Source organism: Leucoraja erinacea, chromosome 16, assembly GCF_028641065.1.
Source record: "Leucoraja erinacea ecotype New England chromosome 16, Leri_hhj_1, whole genome shotgun sequence".
NCBI lineage: Eukaryota > Metazoa > Chordata > Chondrichthyes > Rajiformes > Rajidae > Leucoraja > Leucoraja erinaceus.
In genome coordinates, this window is record NC_073392.1 from 32,574,036 (window position 1) to 32,592,143 (window position 18,108).

The following is an 18,108-nucleotide window of genomic DNA, read 5'->3' on the forward strand; positions in this document are numbered from 1 at the left end:
CTCTCTGCCACAGAGGGTAGTTGAGGCCAGTTCATTGGCTATATTTAAGAGGGAGTTAGATGTGGCCCTTGTGGCTAAGGGGATCAGGGGGTATGGAGAGAAGGCAGGTACGGGATACTGACTTGGATGATCAGCCATGATCATATTGAATGGCGGTGCAGGCTCGAAGGGCCGAATGGCCTTCTCCTGCACCTAATTTCTATGTTCTATGTTACTTCGCCTTTTCTGAACTTGACACCATTTAGATAATAATCTGCCTTCCTGTTTTTTGCCGCCAGTGGATAACCTCACATTCATCCACATTAAACTGCATCTGCCATGCATTACCCAACCTGCCCATGTCACCCTGCGGCCTCATAGCATCCTCCTCACAGTTCACACTGCCACCCTGCTTTGTGTCATCTGCAAATTTGCGAATGTTACTTTTAATCCCTTCAATCAAATCATTAATATATATTGTAAATAGCAGTGGTCCCAGCACCAGCCTTGCGGTTCCCCACTAGTCACTGCCTGTCATGCTGAAAGGGACCCGTTAATTCCAACCCTTTGTTTCCTGTCTGCCAACCAATTTTCTATCCTTGTCAACACCCCCAATACCATGTGCTCTAATTTTGCCCACTAATCTCCTATGTGGGTCCTTATCAAATGCTTTCTGAAAGTCCAGGTACACTACATCCACTGGCTCTCCCTTGTCCATTATCCTGGTTACATCCTCAAAAAATTCCAGAAGATTAGACATGATCAATACAGAGATGTCTGAATTAATTAGTTCAAATTCCACATTTTATTTTTGGGACTGACCGGGTTTCTCATAAAAATTAAATGTTGACCAGGAAACCATCACCTAGTCATGAAAGCCTGACGAAGCATCTGAAAATGGTTAAGGTTAACACCTGAAAAAAGAACTCAGGGTGGGATTACTGGCCTGCAGCAAGTAGATATGCTGGGTAATTAGTTTCCCCCATTGTTTATCAGACACATTAACACAATGTAAGTGACATTAAAAAGAGACAACAAGATATCTATAATTTTGTAAATTAATTTTATATGAAAAGGGTGTAATGAGAGTGATGAGTTTAGTTTAGTTAAGAAAAACCACGCGGAAACAGGGCCTTCAACCCACCAAGAATGGATCGATTGGGCTTACATTAAAGTATGGATCGACTGGGCTCATATTAAAGAATGGTTCGACTGGGCCCATATTCACTAGAATTTAGTAGCATGAGAGGGAATCTTATAGTAACATATAAAATTCTTAAGGGATTAGATGGTCTTGATGCAGGAAAAAAATTCCCGATGTTGGGGAAGTCCAGAACCAGGGGTCACAGTTTAAGAATAAGCGGTAGGCAATTTAGGACTGAGATGAGGAAAAGATTTTTCACCAAGAGAGTTGTGAATCTGTGGAATTCTCTGCCACAAAGGCAGTGGAGGCCAATTCACTGGATGTGTTCAAGAGAAAGTTAAATGTAACTATTAGGGCTAAAGGAATCCAGGGATATGGGGAGAAAGCAGGAACGGGGTACTGATTTTGGATGATCAGCCATGCTCATATTGAATGGCGATGCTGGCTCGCAGGGCCGAATGGCCTACTTCTGCACCTATTTTCTATTTTCCTATGTTTTATGAGTCTGTGCCGACCAGCGATCCCTGTACACTAGCACTATCCTACACACACGGGACAATTAACAATTTTACTATTAACCCACAAACCCGTACGTCTTTGGAATGTGGGAGGAAACCAGAGCAACCGGGAAAACCCCACTCGGTCATGGGGTCGTGAGAATTATGAGAATGTACAAACTCCGTACAGACAGCACCAGACATTATAGTCAGGATCAAACCTGGGTCTCTGGTGTGGGAAGGCAGCAACTATACTGCTGCGCCACCATGTTGTTGTGAAACTTGATGGACTTCTGTTGTATCCATGGATGTTAAAATGAATCCTGGAAGAGATGTCAAAAGCCCTGTTGCAAATATACAAAATACTCGCACATTTAATTTACCTTGCTGTATGTTGCTGCCTCTTCCTCAGTATTAACGCTTCCACTTTCCTGAGCAAGTTTGGGGTCCATGGGTATATCCTTATTCTCTAAATTCTGTAATTGTCAATCCCATCGATAATATTTTAGAAAAATATTTCTTCCAAACCTAGGAGCAAAGAAAAAAAACAAAAAAAAGTTACCAACCTATGATTTTGGTAGTTAATGACGTTAAGGGATTTCACTGCCAAGCAATGAATCATTTTCCATCTTAGTTTAGTTTAGAGACACAGCATTGAAACAGCATAACTAAAGGAGATGGGGAGGAACATCTTGAGTTAGACGGTGATGCATCTGTGGAATTCATTGCTACAGAAGGCTGTGAAGGCCAAGTCAATGAATATTTTTAAGGTGGAGATTGACAGGTTCTTGATTAGTATGGGTGTCAGGGGTTATGGGGAGAAGGCAGGAGAATGGGTTGACAGGGAAAGATAGATTGGGCATGATTGAATAGGGGAGTAGAATTGATGGGCCGAATGGCCTAATTCTGCTCCTATAACTTATGAACATGAGGTTCATCGGCCCACCGAGACCATCGATCACCCATTCATACAAGTTCTGGTCCATTGCATTTTCTCATCCATGCCCTACACATTAGGGGCAATTTTCTTTACAGAAGCCAACTAACCAACAAACCGTACATCTTTGGAATGTGGGAGGAAACAAGAGCACCTGAAGGAAACCCACGTAGTCACGGGGTGAACGTGCCAATTCCACACAGACAGTAGCCGAGGTAAGGATCGAACCTGGGTCACTGGCGCGGTGAGGCAGCAGCTCTACCCACTGCACCACTGTAATTCTAACCATCTCAGTTTCAAATGACACAGGCACATGCAAGGGAAAGCTCTCTGCAATTGGACTTTGACATCTTAATCTCATCTTCAGAAGTAAATTCCAGCTCCACGCAAGTATAGCAGCTTAAAGCAGGAATTATTCGGCTCATCATATTTCTGTTCATTCTTTGCTGGAGCAATTCAATACAAATTAAGTGTTGCACCATCACTCACTCCACAGTTCTGTATTCTTCAATATATTGAATATTGAGGCAATTTTCCTCTTCGGGGACAAAATGCTATTAAAAATATGCCCAAGCCACCTTGTATGAGTATTCAATTTAGTTTACAAATACAGTGGGGAAACAGGCCCTTCGGCCCACCAAGTAAGTCCGCGCCGACCAGCGATCCACGCATACCAGCAGTATCCTTCACACTAGGGACAATTTACAATTTTACCGAAGCCAATTAACTTACAAACCTGTACATCTTTGGAGTGTGGGATGGAATCGGAGCACCCGGGGAAAACCTACGCGGTCACGGGGAGAATGTACAAAGTCCGTACAGCCAGCACTCGTAGTCAGTATCAATCCCGGGTCTCTGACGCTGTAAGGCAGTTACTCCACCGTGCCACCATGTATTCTGACATTAAATACAAAATATGACCACACATTTCACAAAACAAGCTTGACCCAAGAATAGATCCAAGAAATAGACTTTAAGGTGCATCATGAAAAAGGCAGAAAAGGAAGCTGGAGAGATTTCCGGAGGACTATACAGGGCTTGGGGTCTGTACAGCTGAATACATGGTTACTTAAGCAATGAAAAACTGGGAATGTATTGGTGACAGGGGTTGGATGAGAACAAAGATTTCAGGAGCTTGTCACATCTAACAACCTCAACTTGATAAGTACAGTAAGCTTCAACAAATTTCCCATTGCAAAGAAAGCTCTCACTTTGCTTCCTTGTACTTCAAACCACACTGAACACTTATGTGCACATGGGATGGATTATCATCCAATACTGAACGCATACATTTGACATATTTATAATGGGCACTACAGTTTGTCATGTAATCTAGATTGAAGTGGTACAGTGATTTTTCACATTTTCCCGTCTTCAGATTTTACTTTAGACTTTTGAGATACAGCACAGAAACATCCCTTTGGCCCACTGAGACCGTGCCGACCAGCACTCATCCCATACACTAGCACTATCCTACACACTAGGTACAATTTACAATTTTACGGAAGCCAATTAACCTACAAACCTGTGCATCCTTTGAACATGGGAGGAAACTGGAGCTCTTGGAAAAAAAAAACATGCGGTAACAGGGTGAACGTACAAACTCCATACAAAAACAATTTCACTGTGCGGTGCACATGTGACAATAAAGAACCATTGAGTCATTAAACCATTGAAGCTGTTTCTGATCCTCTCACACACTCTTTATATTCATTTCCAATTTACAAAAACAAACCACTCTCAAGAATGGGAGTCTGTCATGACCTTGGGATTGCATCAAGAGTTAAGAGTCAATAATGCTTCACTGTGATTTGTACCGAAACGGAACAATGAAATTCTTACTTCCGGCAGCATACAGGTCAATAAGTAACATAATAAACCGATGCAAAAAAAGTTAAATAAATATAAACCAATATTAATGCGAAACAAAACAAAAGGCTGAAGCTCTTAGTGCAACCAATACAGTTCGTAGTTTGAGGATCAGTTGGTGTTTGTGGTGTTCAATAGCTGATGGTTTTCTGTAACACTTGAGCAGCACTCAACATATATCATTTATTCTCATCCTATGGCAGGCGTTTGTCATCACTAGTCCTGTACTCGCTGGAGAATGAGGTGGGACCTCATTGGAGCATACAAAATAGTGAAAGGCTTAGATAGAGTGGATGTGGAGAGGATGTTTCCACTAGTGGGAGAGTCCAGGACTAGAGGTCATAGCCTCAGAATTAAAGGACGTTCTTTTAGGGAAGAGAAATTTCTTTAGTCAGAGGGTGGTGAATCTGTGGAACTCTTTGCCACAGAAGGCTGTGGAGGCCAAGTCCGTGGATATTTTTAAGGCAAAGATAGATAGATTCTTCATTAGTACAGGTGTCAAGGGTTCTGGGGAGAGGGAAGGAGAATGGGTTTAAGAGAGAGAGATAGATCAGCCATGATTGAATGATAGACTTGATGGGCCAAAAGGCCTAATTCTACTCCTATTCCTTATGACCTTATGACATTCTGATTAAGAACATCTTCCAACCACAACGGTAATCTCATCGGTGCCTTAACTAGTTTTCCCGTGGCGATTATCAATATGGACACACTCCATTCACAGACTTGAGAATTGCTCGCTGGCTGCTGCTGATCTTTACCACATCTTTCAGTTAACTGCCCACTGCTGCATTAGGAAGGTCACCCAATCTCCATACTTGACAACCTCAATTATTAACCCTTTAGCACATGGCAGAGGCAGAACAGGCACTTGCATTTAACTGCTTTTCAGATTTCCTCATCACCTTGTGGAGATTCTGTGGCACATCCCTACCAGAAGTTATTTGCTTCCAACCCTGGAGGTTCTCTGTCGCACCTCCACACAATGAACTGCTCCTCACCAAGCAGTGAAACAAACAAAAAGCTGGAGGAAGCCAGCAGGTCAGGCAGCATCTGTGGAGGGAAATGGACAATCGCCATTTAGGGTCAAGGCCCTTCCTGCGGTCTGGAAGTGTCTCGATCTGAAACACAAACTATACAATCCCCTTTGCTCTACCTATTGTACTTGAGTTTGGTTTGGCTGTACTTATGCATGGTATTTTCTGATCTGATTAGATAGCAGGCAAAACAAACTTTTTCACTACATCGTGGACACGTGACAGTAATTAACTTAAACCTAAACCTTTCCCTCCACAGATGCTGCTGGCCTGCTGCGTTTCCCCAGCAGTTTGTGTTTTGCTTCAGATTCCAGTATCTACAGTCTTGTGTGTCATAGTCATAGTCATTCAGCATGGAAACAGGCCCATTGGCCCAACTTGCCTACGCCAACATGCCCCATCCCAGCCGACATGTTGCATCCAGAGTCTCCACTATTCTTCACCGGACTGTCTGAGCCCCTACGTACTCTTCCGTAAGCATGCTCCCACTTCTTTCCCATATTAAGTCCATCCAGTGGTTCACTGGGTAATACTCCTGCCATGGCAGTTTCAACACAACATCACACAGGGAATCTCAACAATGTTGTTCTTAGAAGATCACATTTGAAGTTCCTGATCTGTCATAAAATGCCAAGCTTTGTCATAACACTGACCACGAAGCCAAGATTATCTACCTCTGTCCTTGGGCCATTTGCAATACCTTGACCTCCACTAAAGACCTTCCATTTAATATTGCCACATACAAACGGGGTGGCACAGTGGCAGAGTTGCTGCCTTACAGCATCAGAGACCCAGGTTCGATCCTGACTACGGGAGCTGTCGGTGCGGAAGTTGGACGTTCTCCCGGTACCTGCATGGGTGCTCCAGTTTCCTCCCACATGCCAAAGATGTGCAGGTTTGTAAGTTAATTGGCTTCTGTAAATTGCCCCTAATTGTGTAGGATACGGGTGATCGCTGGTCAGCACGGTCTCGGTGGGCCGAAGGACCTGTTTTCATGCTGTATATCTAAACTAAACCAAACGCCTCCTAACGACGTGACAATTAAGTTACATCTTTCCTGTGACAACTCATCAATCCAAACTGTTAATTTTGTTTTTCTCTCTCCACAGATGCTACTTGAGCTGCTGGGAATCCACAGCATTTGCTGGTTTTGGTGCTTTTCCATTTTGTTTGTGCCATTTTGTTTGTCCAAATATGAGTCTTAGTCTCGAATATACTAAATGACTGATCATTCATTCGTTGTGTGTTGGGGTAATCAGTTCTAAATATTTACAACCCTCTGAATTAATTGGGCGGAATTAACTGTTATTGCGAAGCCGTCAATCCCTCTGTGATCAAACTCATTCACAATCTGGAAACTGCTCGCCTGTCTGTCTTTTCCTTCCTCAATAGTTTTGCCTTTAGATCCTTGAAACCTAAACTCACCAGCTCTCTGCAATTCTTGTTTTTGCGTCATAGCCTCAACTGGTCTGAATTTCGATAGCACTCTGTACAATGGGCTTTGCCTCAGAGTTCTTGTTTGAAGGCACAAACTATAGCCAGGTAGGTGATAACTCATCCTCTATGATCATTTTCATCACCAGTGCCCCACAAAGCTGTGTGCTAGGTCCCCTACTATACTCCTTAAACACTCATGACTGCGGCCATGAGAAGTCATGGAAACCTTTCCAACACAATTTACAAGTTTGCAGACAAAACCACCATAGTGGACAGGACATCAACTATTAACAAGACAGAGTATTGGAAGGAGATTGAGAACGTCGTAACTTGGTGTCAAAACAACAATCTCTCCCTCAATGTCAGGAAGTGAAGCAGTACACACACCCTTGTATTCATTGCTGGTGCTGAAGCAGAGATAGTCGAAAGCATCAAGTTCTTAGGAATAAATATCACCCTCAATTTGCCCCGGGCCGGACATATCAAAGCAACGGCCAAGAAAGCACACCAACGCCCTAACTTTCTTAGAAGGCTTAGGAAGTTTGGCACGTCCCCAACAACCCTCACCAACTGGTGTGCCGCAAGAAGGATTTTATCAGGATGCATCACAGCTTGTTTTGGGAACAGTTCCATCCAGGACAACAAGAAATTGCAGAGAGTTATAGACGTGGCCGAGACGATCAAGCAAACCAACCTCCCTTACTCCAACTACACTTCACGCTGCCTTAGCAAGGTCACCAGCATAATCAATAACCAGTCTCACCTGAGAATTGATAAGAACACTCTTCCATCAGGCAAGATGTACAGAAGTTTGAAAACATATATCTCCAGATTTAGGGACAGTTTCTTCCCAGCTTTTATCAGGCAACAGACCCGTCCTCTCACCAGCTAGAGTGTGGTCCTGATCTCCATCTACCACATTGGAAACCTTTGAACTATCTATAATCGGACTTTATCTTGCACTAAATGATATAGCCTTTATTCGCTAACTGTACACTGTGGTATACTTGATTGTAATCATGTATAGTCGATCTATTGACTTGGTAACACGCAACAAAAAAGCTTTTCACCTCAGTACACATGACAATAATAAACTAAAATAAACCAAACTACTGTAAACTAGATGATATCTACAAAGTTGAATCCCTTTCAGTAAATGCCACTGTTCCGCATCTTAAATAAAACGGGGAAAAGAGAGATTACATTCATTTCGTTAGCCATTTTCGACGAGTTTGCCAAATATTTTATTTTGTAACAACTGTACGCCGCTAAATATATTAGCCGCTGTCGTGAATTCCCTTAAGAAACTCGTTGTTTACAACGGAAGTGGTATGCATTGTTTATATCCTTCTGAACAAGTGCATACCTGTCTGCTTAGAGTTGTATGTAGGTCGTCCTGCAATTCAATCCTCAGCAAAACTGTTGTTTTCTCATAGCTATGTGACCCGTAAAGTCAGAGTATTGCGTACAAACATCTGAAAACAAAGGCGAGAGACTTTTGTTTGAAAGCAAACACCTTCAAGTTCCAGGCAAAATTACATCATCTTCCTTCGCTGTGCGTTTAGCGGGCGCTTAGAGTATTCCCACACCAGGTTACTTTATGCAAAACAGCCTCAGATGCTTTAACCGTTTGACTTTTGAACTCCGCTCCTGCACGAGGTGAAACAATAAAACACGATACGGCTTCTAAGCAAATAAATTGAAAATGAATGATCAGGAGCAGTTCTTATCAATAAACAGGCTTTTAAAATGTCAAATTGTATTACTATAGTTACAGAAATGCATTTGGCTTAACGCCTGAAGCATTAATGTTTCAGTCTGGGAACCTCAGTGTGTAAATGTTTCATGCCCGTAACTTACTGTGTAAACACATTCCGGACAAAAAGATTTTTTTGTTAAAAATTCCTTGCCGACTCAGTATTCATTAGCTACCCAGTCAAGCACATCGAGGTGGTCTCTGGTCTGCGCTTGTTTGCTGACATTTACTCGAGAAATACTCCATCTGGAAACAGAGACTCAACCATAGTCCCTGCTGTTTTTTGCAGCATAGCAACCGTGTTGGCATGGGCACGTTTATCTGGGAGAAGGAAGAGGAAATGCAGAGAAAAGGAGAGAGAAAAAGTGAGACTTGGAGAATGAAAGTAAAAAACAAGCAGGCTCATCTGTAAAACCTTCTCCAGCTAAATAGATTGCAAAACAAATAGCCTCAGCTCATATAATGGTCACTTCGTTAAATATGCAGAAATCTATCAGTGCAAAGAAATAGACCTTGCACCCAAGCAGATAATATTGGAAATGTGAATGGTCAGAGAAGTTTTAGTTTAGAGATAGTTTTGAGCGTGGAACCAGGTCCTCTGTCGCCCAGAGTCCGCACCGACCAGTGATTACCCTTACACTAGTTCAATCCTACACTCTAGGGACAATTTACAGAAGCCATTTTTTAGCCTACAAACCTGTACATCTTTGAGATGTGGGAAGAAACCAGAGGACCCGTAGAAACCCCTTGTGGGCACAGGGAGAACATGCAAACTCCGTACAGTCAGCGCCTGTAGTCAGGATCAAACCCGGGTCTCTGATGCTGTGCCACTGTGCTGCCCTAGTTGTTCAGATAAATGATCACCAACCTGAAGTGTGAATCTTCTCTCTGTGGAAATGCTGCCTAGCCTGTGTTATATTCCCAGTCGTTGATGATTTTATATCAAACCTCTGGCATGAAACAGTGTTTTGCTTTCCTATTAGTTGGATGTAAGGGGCAGCTTTTGGTAGCAGATGGTTATAGATCAGAGATTGTCAGCCAAGTAGGTTAATCAGAAGGTCTTTGAGGAATATAGCCAAGGCCAGGCGAGTCCCAGCAGGTGTACAGCAATATCCACAGTCGAGCAATAACAAAAATGTGCTGTAAACTGGTAAAAGTGGGATGACTGGAATGGCGATTAAAAGACTATTTAGATCTTAAGGAGCGGGGAAAGGTAAATCAATTAAAATCCTAGTATATAAAAATATATAACTACTGGATTGCCAAAAAAAACATTTGATTCACCTGGACTTTTCTCAGTCTGTCCTTAATGTGATTCGAAAATCCACATATCACTTAGATATGCTGATAAATGGCTGAGGAATTCATTCTGCCTCACAGTGCTAGATATCCGGGTTCCTTCCTGTCCTCAGCTGCTGTCTCTGTGGAGTTTGCACGTTCTCCCTGTGACCACCTGGATTTCCTTCTGGTCCTCCAGTTTTCTCCCACATCCCAAAGACGTGCAGGTTTAACTGTCCCCTATAAATTGCCCCTGTAGGCAGTGGATGCGAAAGGGGGATAACACAGAACTCAACGTGCACGGATGATCGATGGTTGGCGTGGACTCAGTGGACCGACTGGCCTTTCCTTTCTCTACCTTTTCAATCAATTAAATGAATCAATCAATAAGGGCACTGAATAGATCAGCCCTGTCAACCAAATTCAGTGAAGCCAAATATACCTCCAACCCAATTTACCCCAAAGTCATTCTTTAGACTTTAGAAAGTCAGCGTGGAAACAGGCCATTCGGCCCTCTGAGTCCATGCCGACCAGCGATCACATCATACACTGGCACTATCCTACACACTAGGGACAATTTATGATTACACCAAAGCCAATGAATCTACAAAACTGTATATCTTTAGAGTGTGGGAGTAAACTGGAACACTCAGAGGAAACCCACGCAGTCACAGGGAGAACATACAAACTCCGTGCAGGACAACACCTGAAGACAGGATTGAACCCAGGTCGCTAGCGCTGTAAGCAGCAACTCTACCGCTGCGCTACCATGCCACCCCATCCTTATTAAGATCAAGATGAGAAACATTACTCCATAAACCAATGAAGCAGACTGACAGACTACCATCTCTATTGTCAATGTCCAGGACATGTCTTTATCCTTGCGTACATCTTGTTCCACCAGCATTGGAGATGGTATCAGATTGTGTCAGGGATTCCTCCCTCCCTATATTTGGAAGGGAGGAATCTTAGGCCCATCAACATTGACTCCCGACTTCATGAAGCACATATGCGTCAACCCAAACATAAGCAAGAAATCCTTCAGTTGCCATCAACTTGTGCCCTACTTCTGCAGATGAATCGGAGCTCAGCCACTTGGAACTTCATACTTGCATGAAGCTGTGATGTGCACAAAATGTACGCTGGGCAGCGGGCTTCAATATCCATTACAGAAAAGTGGTTTCATCACTTTCTGACTGAGTTGACCTTGTGTGAAAAAGACAGGGCTGACAGATTAGTGCGAGAATGAGGAGAAGGGAAATCCATTTAGCACATTCTTACGGTGAGACCACATTAATTGAAGCTCAATGTCCTGACAAGCTGGGAATCAGCACACAATCTGTCAAGTCAACTTTTGAATGAATATGTCATGACAAGCGATTATTTTTTTGAGCGACTGCAGAACCAATATATATCTATAGGATAAGGGAAGGAACAAAACGACAGAGAGCCAGTGAAAAGCAATATCACCAAAATAATACAATGATCAGACAAAGCTGAAAGATAATAAAGATCGAGATTCATGATTGAGAATAACCGTGCATTAAAATGATTACTGGAGATTAGAAGAGCTCTGATGTACATTATTGAATTTACGCTTGTTATTCTATTATCTCAGTGCGCCTTTGTTCACAGGTGATATGCGCAGAGTGGACTGATGATATGAAAAAATACTCGAGTTCTATATACCTGCGCTCAAAGGGGACTTGGAGGTCTGGCGTCTCGATAACGTCAGGTGCCTGAATGTTTGAATGCAAATGTGTGAGAGGTCAAAGCTTATTGCTGAAGGCTGAAAAACAAATCAAAGCTATATTGCGATCTAAATCCGCAAAACTTCCTTTTGCAAATTCATCTAGTCACATGAAACATACGAACATGACAAAATCTGAGCAAGAACTACTCGTTAATGCATTTGAGGACAGTCGACAGTGCCGTTCTTATAGAGGCAATGTCCTATTTTCATATCGAGAATACACGTTATGTATTTCTGATAAGCACTGTTAATGGGATTGATTCAGAAAACAGATCAACTAATTCAAAAACGGACACAATGTGCTGGAGTATCTCAATGGGTCAGGTCGAACATGAATAGGTGACTCGTCGGGTCGAATCCTTCTTCAATCTTTTTTTGTGCAGCTGAGTTACTCCAGCAATTTGTCTTTTTTTTTAACCATTGAATTACTCCAGCACTTGGTGTCATTTTTTGTATCGCTGAGTTATTCTAGCACTGTGTCTTTTTTATACTCCAGAGATGCTGTCTGGTCTGTGGAGTTACTCCAGCGCTTTGTGTCTTTCTTTTGCAAACCAGCATCCTTGTGTCTCAACTAGATCAAAAGCAGATCCCCAGGAAGTTCTGAGAGTTAACAGCAACAGCAGAACTGTGCACTAAACCAATGTAATTTGTATCCCTCAATCTATCATTAGTTTCAATCCATAGAGTCGGCAGGGCGCACCTATAAGATAGAAGCCCACCTTAAATATGGGAAGCCAATCCTGGACTTGGGAACTAAATGACTGTGTCGAGCTTTCAAAATCGGAGACTTTTGGATAGACACATGAATATGCAGGGAATGGAAAATCTGGATCATGTGCAGGAACTGCAGATGCTGGTTTAAACTGAAGATAGACACTAAAGGTAGAGTAACTCAGAAGGACAGGCATTCTCATCTCTTGAGAGAAACATCACCCATTCATTCTCTCCAGAGATCCTGCCTGTCTTGCTGAGGTACTCCAGCTTTTTGTGCCTATCTATGGATCAAGTGCAGGCAGGTCTTGGCATCAAGTTTGGCATGACGTTGTGGACTGAAGGACCTGATCTTGTGCTGTACTGTTCGATGTCCAAAGGTAGGCATTCGAGGGAAGAATACACCCGAGAATGATACGGAAAATGGCCCTAAAATTCTATGCCTTTTTCAGGAGTTTCCCAGGCTTAAATATCTTTTCGGAAGACAAGGAAATTCTGGTTCGAAATAACTTTTGCCATACTTTTATTCAATCGACTCTGAACTGCCAACATGCCCCCAATCTTGCCATCTCTCATGGTAGAGTGGATTCCCTCTTCAGCAAGGATATGGTGAAGCAAATTGCTTTCAGAGATGACCACAAGGTTTAAATTGGAGGAATCGTTCAGGGCTGGAGAAAGTCACCAAGATAGACACAAAACTGTTTTACTGTTGCGTGGTGTCTTTTTAAAATTGCTGTTTTTTTCCTTTTTCTTCCCTCTACACAAATATGTAATATGTGAATATGTGATTCTGTTCCATTCTGTTTGTAGTTTGTTTGTTTGTTTTTTTGCACAAAGTCCGCGAGCATTGCCACTTTTCATTTCACTGCACATCTCGTATGTGTATGTGACAAATAAACTCGACTTGACTTGAGATGCACTTGGCTGAGCCATGGCAAGCTTTAAAAGCAGGGGTGAGGATATGAAGAGAGATGTTGCTTTACTGGGAATCAATACAAGTTGACAAACATGGACATGATGAGCTTATGGGACTGGATGCAAATTTGGACACCGGCCCGGCCAAAATTATGCTGCCCAATTTTATGGAGAAAAGATCGAGCAATGTCATGCAGGTGTGCATAGGAATAATAATTGAGAATTAAAAGAAGCACGAATGAGGGATTCTGGAAGAAATAAGCTGATAAACAAAGATAAACGTGGTTGATAATAAGTGGCTGAATAAGGGTCTTGACTCGAAACCTATTCATTTTATCCAGAGACGTTGCCTGGCCCATTGAGTTACTACAGCATTTTGTGTCTATCTTCGGTTTCAGCCAGCATCTGCAGTTCCTTCCTACACGTTTGGTAATAATGCAGGGATAGAGCTTGAAGTTAAGATGTCACCAAGTTTGTAAATAGTTGAATTCAGTGTTTGCCAATTGCTGGAGCGACAGACAGGGATGATGGCCAGGGAACAAAAAGGAATTACAGATATATTATAACTTTCTAATATCACAAGGTCCCTGGCCAAAAAAATAAATAGAGACATTCAAAGATATGTGTTAGCATTCTCTACACATTGGTTTCAAATTGCACGTGCAGTTAGCTGATCCAGCTCTCATCGACAGCAACAAACCAAGTCATGTCACAAAGCCAAAGGCAACTTGCATTTTAACAAAGGTTAATGTCAAATGCAGGTGTACAGGTTTAATGACTTTCACACTTAGCTCTAATATGCCAAAGTTAAAACATTGACAACATTTCTAAATGGTGAATACATTCCTGAAACAAACGGTGAATGTTGGTTATGGTTCTAAGGGTCCAGCACTTTGATATCTCACCCAAGTGGAGGAGCGGGCAGTCTTGCTCTGCATTTGACATAGGCACAGGTGAGCATTGATTCCAAATTCAGGTGTAGTATTGGCAAGTCACTGAATGAAAATGAAGGACATGGATAAACTGATTTGTTCTGACTCTAACCCAAATACTGACATTGATGCCAGTGTCCTTGTCCACCCTGATTGTAATAAACATGGATCGCATCAAACTTAGAGGCATCGAGTCATATAGCGTGTAAACAGGCCCTTCGGCCCAACTAGCCCATACCGACCAACATGCCCCATGTACGCTAGTTCCACCTGCCTGCATTTAATAATAATAATAACAATAACTTTATTTATAAAGCACTTTTAGACAACATCAGTTACCACAAAGTGTTGTACATGGGAAGTCAACAAAAAGTTATTACAAACTACTAAAACCATTAAGACGACAGGACTATAAAAACAGTAAAAATTAAAAGACATTAAAAGCACTAAAACAGGAACAATGTCTCAGCCAGTGTCGAAAGCCAGTGAATAAAAGTGAGTTTTTAGGGAGGATTTAAAGATGGACAGTGAAGGGGCCTGTCTGATCTGCAGCGGCAAGGTGTTCCAGAGTGCCGGGGCAGCAACAGAAAAGGCTCTATCCCCTCTGAGCTTCCGCTTAGACCTTGGTACCTCAAGGAGCAGCTGATCCGCTGACCTGAGGCACCGGGTAGGAGCATATAGGTGGAGCAGCTCAGAGAGGTAAGGCGGGGCGAGGCCATTCAATGATTTAAAAACAAATAAAAGAATTTTAAAATAAACTCGAAAGTGCACTGGGAGCCAGTGAAGGGAGGCCAAAATTGGTCCATATCCTTCTAAACCTATCCTATTCATGTATCAGTCCAAATGTTTCTTAAATGTTGTGAGAGTACCTGCCTCAACTACCTTCTCTGGCAGCTCATTCCATATACCTAGCAATCTTTCCAGCTTAACAACAACTTTCCTATAACAGGGAGATCAAAACAGAACACAATAGGCTAAATGCGGCTTCACCAATGTCTTGTACAACTATAACCTGATCTCTCAACTTCTGTACTCAATACTGATGAAGGCCAATGTGCCCATAGCCTTCTTGACCACCCTCTCTACCTGTGACGCCCACTGTCAAGGACCTATGTACCTGCACTCCTAGAACCCTCTGCTCTGCAACACTCCCCAGAGCCCTGCCATTCACTGTGTAGGTCCTGCCCTGGTTTGACTCCCCATAGTGCAACACCTCGCACTTATCTGTATTAAACTCCATGAACCATTCCACAGTCCACCTGCCCAACCCACCAAGATCCTGCTGCAATCTTTCAATTGTGACTGCTCACGTCTGGAGGTCTTGATACCAATGCACTTATTGCATTCACAGACAGATCCATCCATGGTTAATTGAATCTCTATTATTTACCTATTGCTGCATGTAGGCTACTTACCAGACACCTTGGGATGTGTTGGCACACAAATCAGCTGTTCCAACTAGTCCTCATCCTTGTTCAGCAGACATGGTCCACCATCATTCTCTTGTCGCTTAGATTAATCTTCTGCCTTTGATTATGTGAACCAATGGTATTCTCTTGCTTGCCTCTCCTACATATATATACACATCTATCTATATTTGTATTGCATTGTTCAGCTGCTCTCTTCCACTTTCTAGGTCCTTGTTCTTGATGCCGTATCTATTTATCTAAATGCACATCTTTCACAGGCTGTTTTGCGTATATACTGGGTCTTTCCCACCTGAATGGTTTTCACCGTCTCTCCTCAGCTTTTCTCCTTCTAGCTTTCACCTTTTTCTCTTTATTGACACCCCCCCTCCCCTTTCTCTCTCTCCCCTTCTCTCTCACCCCCTCCCCTCTATACCTCGCTACCTCTCCCTCTCTATATCTCTCCAATTCTCTCTCTACCTCTCTCTCTCTCTACCTCTTTCACTCTACGTCTCTCTACTCTCTCCCTCAACCTCTCTCTCTCTCTATCTGTTGTTATCCATTAGCCTGTGCAATCCCTCTAGCCTCTAAATCACCTGCAATTTAAGCTGAGCGCATTTCCCCCTCTCTTTATATCCACCCGTCCACCATATTACATGTTGGTCATTTAGTGCAGTCACACCCCCTGTAGCTGGAACTATTGCAGCTCGGCTGATGACAACGTCAATGCTAAATGCAATTATCCCGACACAATGAGGCTGCACAGAGAACATGTTGAAAGGTTCACCTGCCCACTGCCACCTTCCCCTTTAAACAAACTCACGACAGCGGCAATAAGCAAAGCCAATGTTTCAGACAAAGGCAAGCACGCACCAGGAAATTGTTGCATGCAATGTGAAATCGGGAGGATCACTGCGGATTTTTGCTTTTGTTTAGCTGTTAAAGGTAATCAGAAACATATCAGTCACCGGGGACAGGGAACAATGGCTTTTCACATGCAATCGCAGAGTAAGAGCCTTTCACAGCGTTTTAATGGAAAAAGAGAAAGGATGCCAAATAATACTTTTTTTTATTTACGATGTTCACTCCAAAACAGCCGCTGTATCCCAGTGCCAGAACAGCTGATGACCTATGAAGTCTGAACCAACCTTCATGGGACAGTGCAACACTTCACCATTGGCACACTCTAACTGTGCTACTTGCAGACAACGCTTCCAATTATCGTTTGGTTAAAAAAAAAACTACTCAGAGATGGAAAAAGTGCAGAAAAGGATCCAACATTCTTGACCTTCGACTTTAGAGATACAGCACGGAAACAGGCCCTTTGGTCCACTGAGTCCGCACCGACCAGCGATCACCCCGTATACTAATAGTTTTTTTAAAAATTGGATAATTGCTCCTACTGTAAATGATACTAACTATCCTACACACCAGGGGCAATTTTACTTTAAAAAAAAAAAATCAAAACCAATTAACCTACAAACTTGTACATCTTTGGAATGTGGGAGGAAACCGGAGCATCCGGAGAAAACTCACTCGGTCACAGGGAGAATGTACAAACTCCATACTGACAGCACCTATAGTCAGGATCGAACCTGGGTCTTTGGCGCTGTAAGGCATCAACAACGCTGCTGCGCCACTAAGTCGCCCAATTGACAATAGACAATAGGTGTAGGAGTAGGCCATTCAGCCCTTCGAGCCAGCACTGCCATTCAATGTGATCATGGCTGATCATCCACAATCAGTACCCCGTTTCTGCCTTCTCTCCATATCCCCTGACTCCACTATCTTTAAGAGCCCTATCTAGCTCTCTCTTGAAAGTATTCAGAGAACCTGCCTCCACTGCCCTCTGAGGCAGAGAATTCCACAGACTCCCAACTATCTGTGTGAAAAAGTGTTTCATCATCTCCGTTCTAAATGGCTTACCCCTTATTCTTAAACTGTGGCCCCTGGTTCTGGACTCCTTCAACATTGGGAACTTGCTTCCTGCCTCTTGCATATCCAAACCCTTAATAATCTAATATGTTTCAATAATATACCCTCTCATCCTTCTAGTATACAAGCCCAGCCACTCTATTCTCTCAGCATATGACAGTCCCGCCATCCTGGAAATTAACCTTGTAAACCTACGCTGCACTCCCTCAATTGCAAGAATGTCCTTCCTCAATTTTGGATACCAAAATTGCACATAATACTCCAGGTGTGGTCTCACTAGGGCCCTGTACAACTGCAGAAGGACCTCTTTGCTCCTATACTTAACTCCTCTTGTTATGAAGGCCAACATGCCATTTGCTTTCTTCACTGCCTGCTCTACCTGTATGCTTACTTTCATTGACTGATGAACAAGGACCCCCAGATCCCATTGTACTTCCCCTTTTCCCATTTAGATAATAATCTGCCTTCCTGTTTTAGCTACCAAAGTGGATAACCTCACATTTATCCACATTAAACTGCATC

At 42.8% G+C, this 18,108-nt stretch overlaps 1 protein-coding gene across 3 annotated transcripts in view; it reads right to left on the reverse strand.

The window, feature by feature from the left end:
- LOC129704760 (uncharacterized) overlaps positions 1-15,975 on the reverse strand; it is a 40,043-nt gene extending 24,068 nt beyond the window's left edge. Inside the window, exons 1-3 of one of the 3 annotated variants that reach the window (XM_055648088.1) lie at positions 15,661-15,975; positions 8,267-8,375; positions 2,004-2,148 (exon numbers count right to left, since the gene is read on the reverse strand). In XM_055648088.1, the coding sequence (XP_055504063.1) occupies positions 2,004-2,072 (69 nt within the window). In that variant the 5' untranslated portion in view covers positions 2,073-2,148; positions 8,267-8,375; positions 15,661-15,975. Of the gene's footprint in view, positions 1-2,003; positions 2,149-8,266; positions 8,686-8,760; positions 9,823-15,660 lie in introns of those variants that run through there. The other 2 variants (XM_055648087.1, XM_055648086.1) reach the window with 2 other exon arrangements.
- Positions 15,976-18,108: the final 2,133 nt, after the last annotated feature.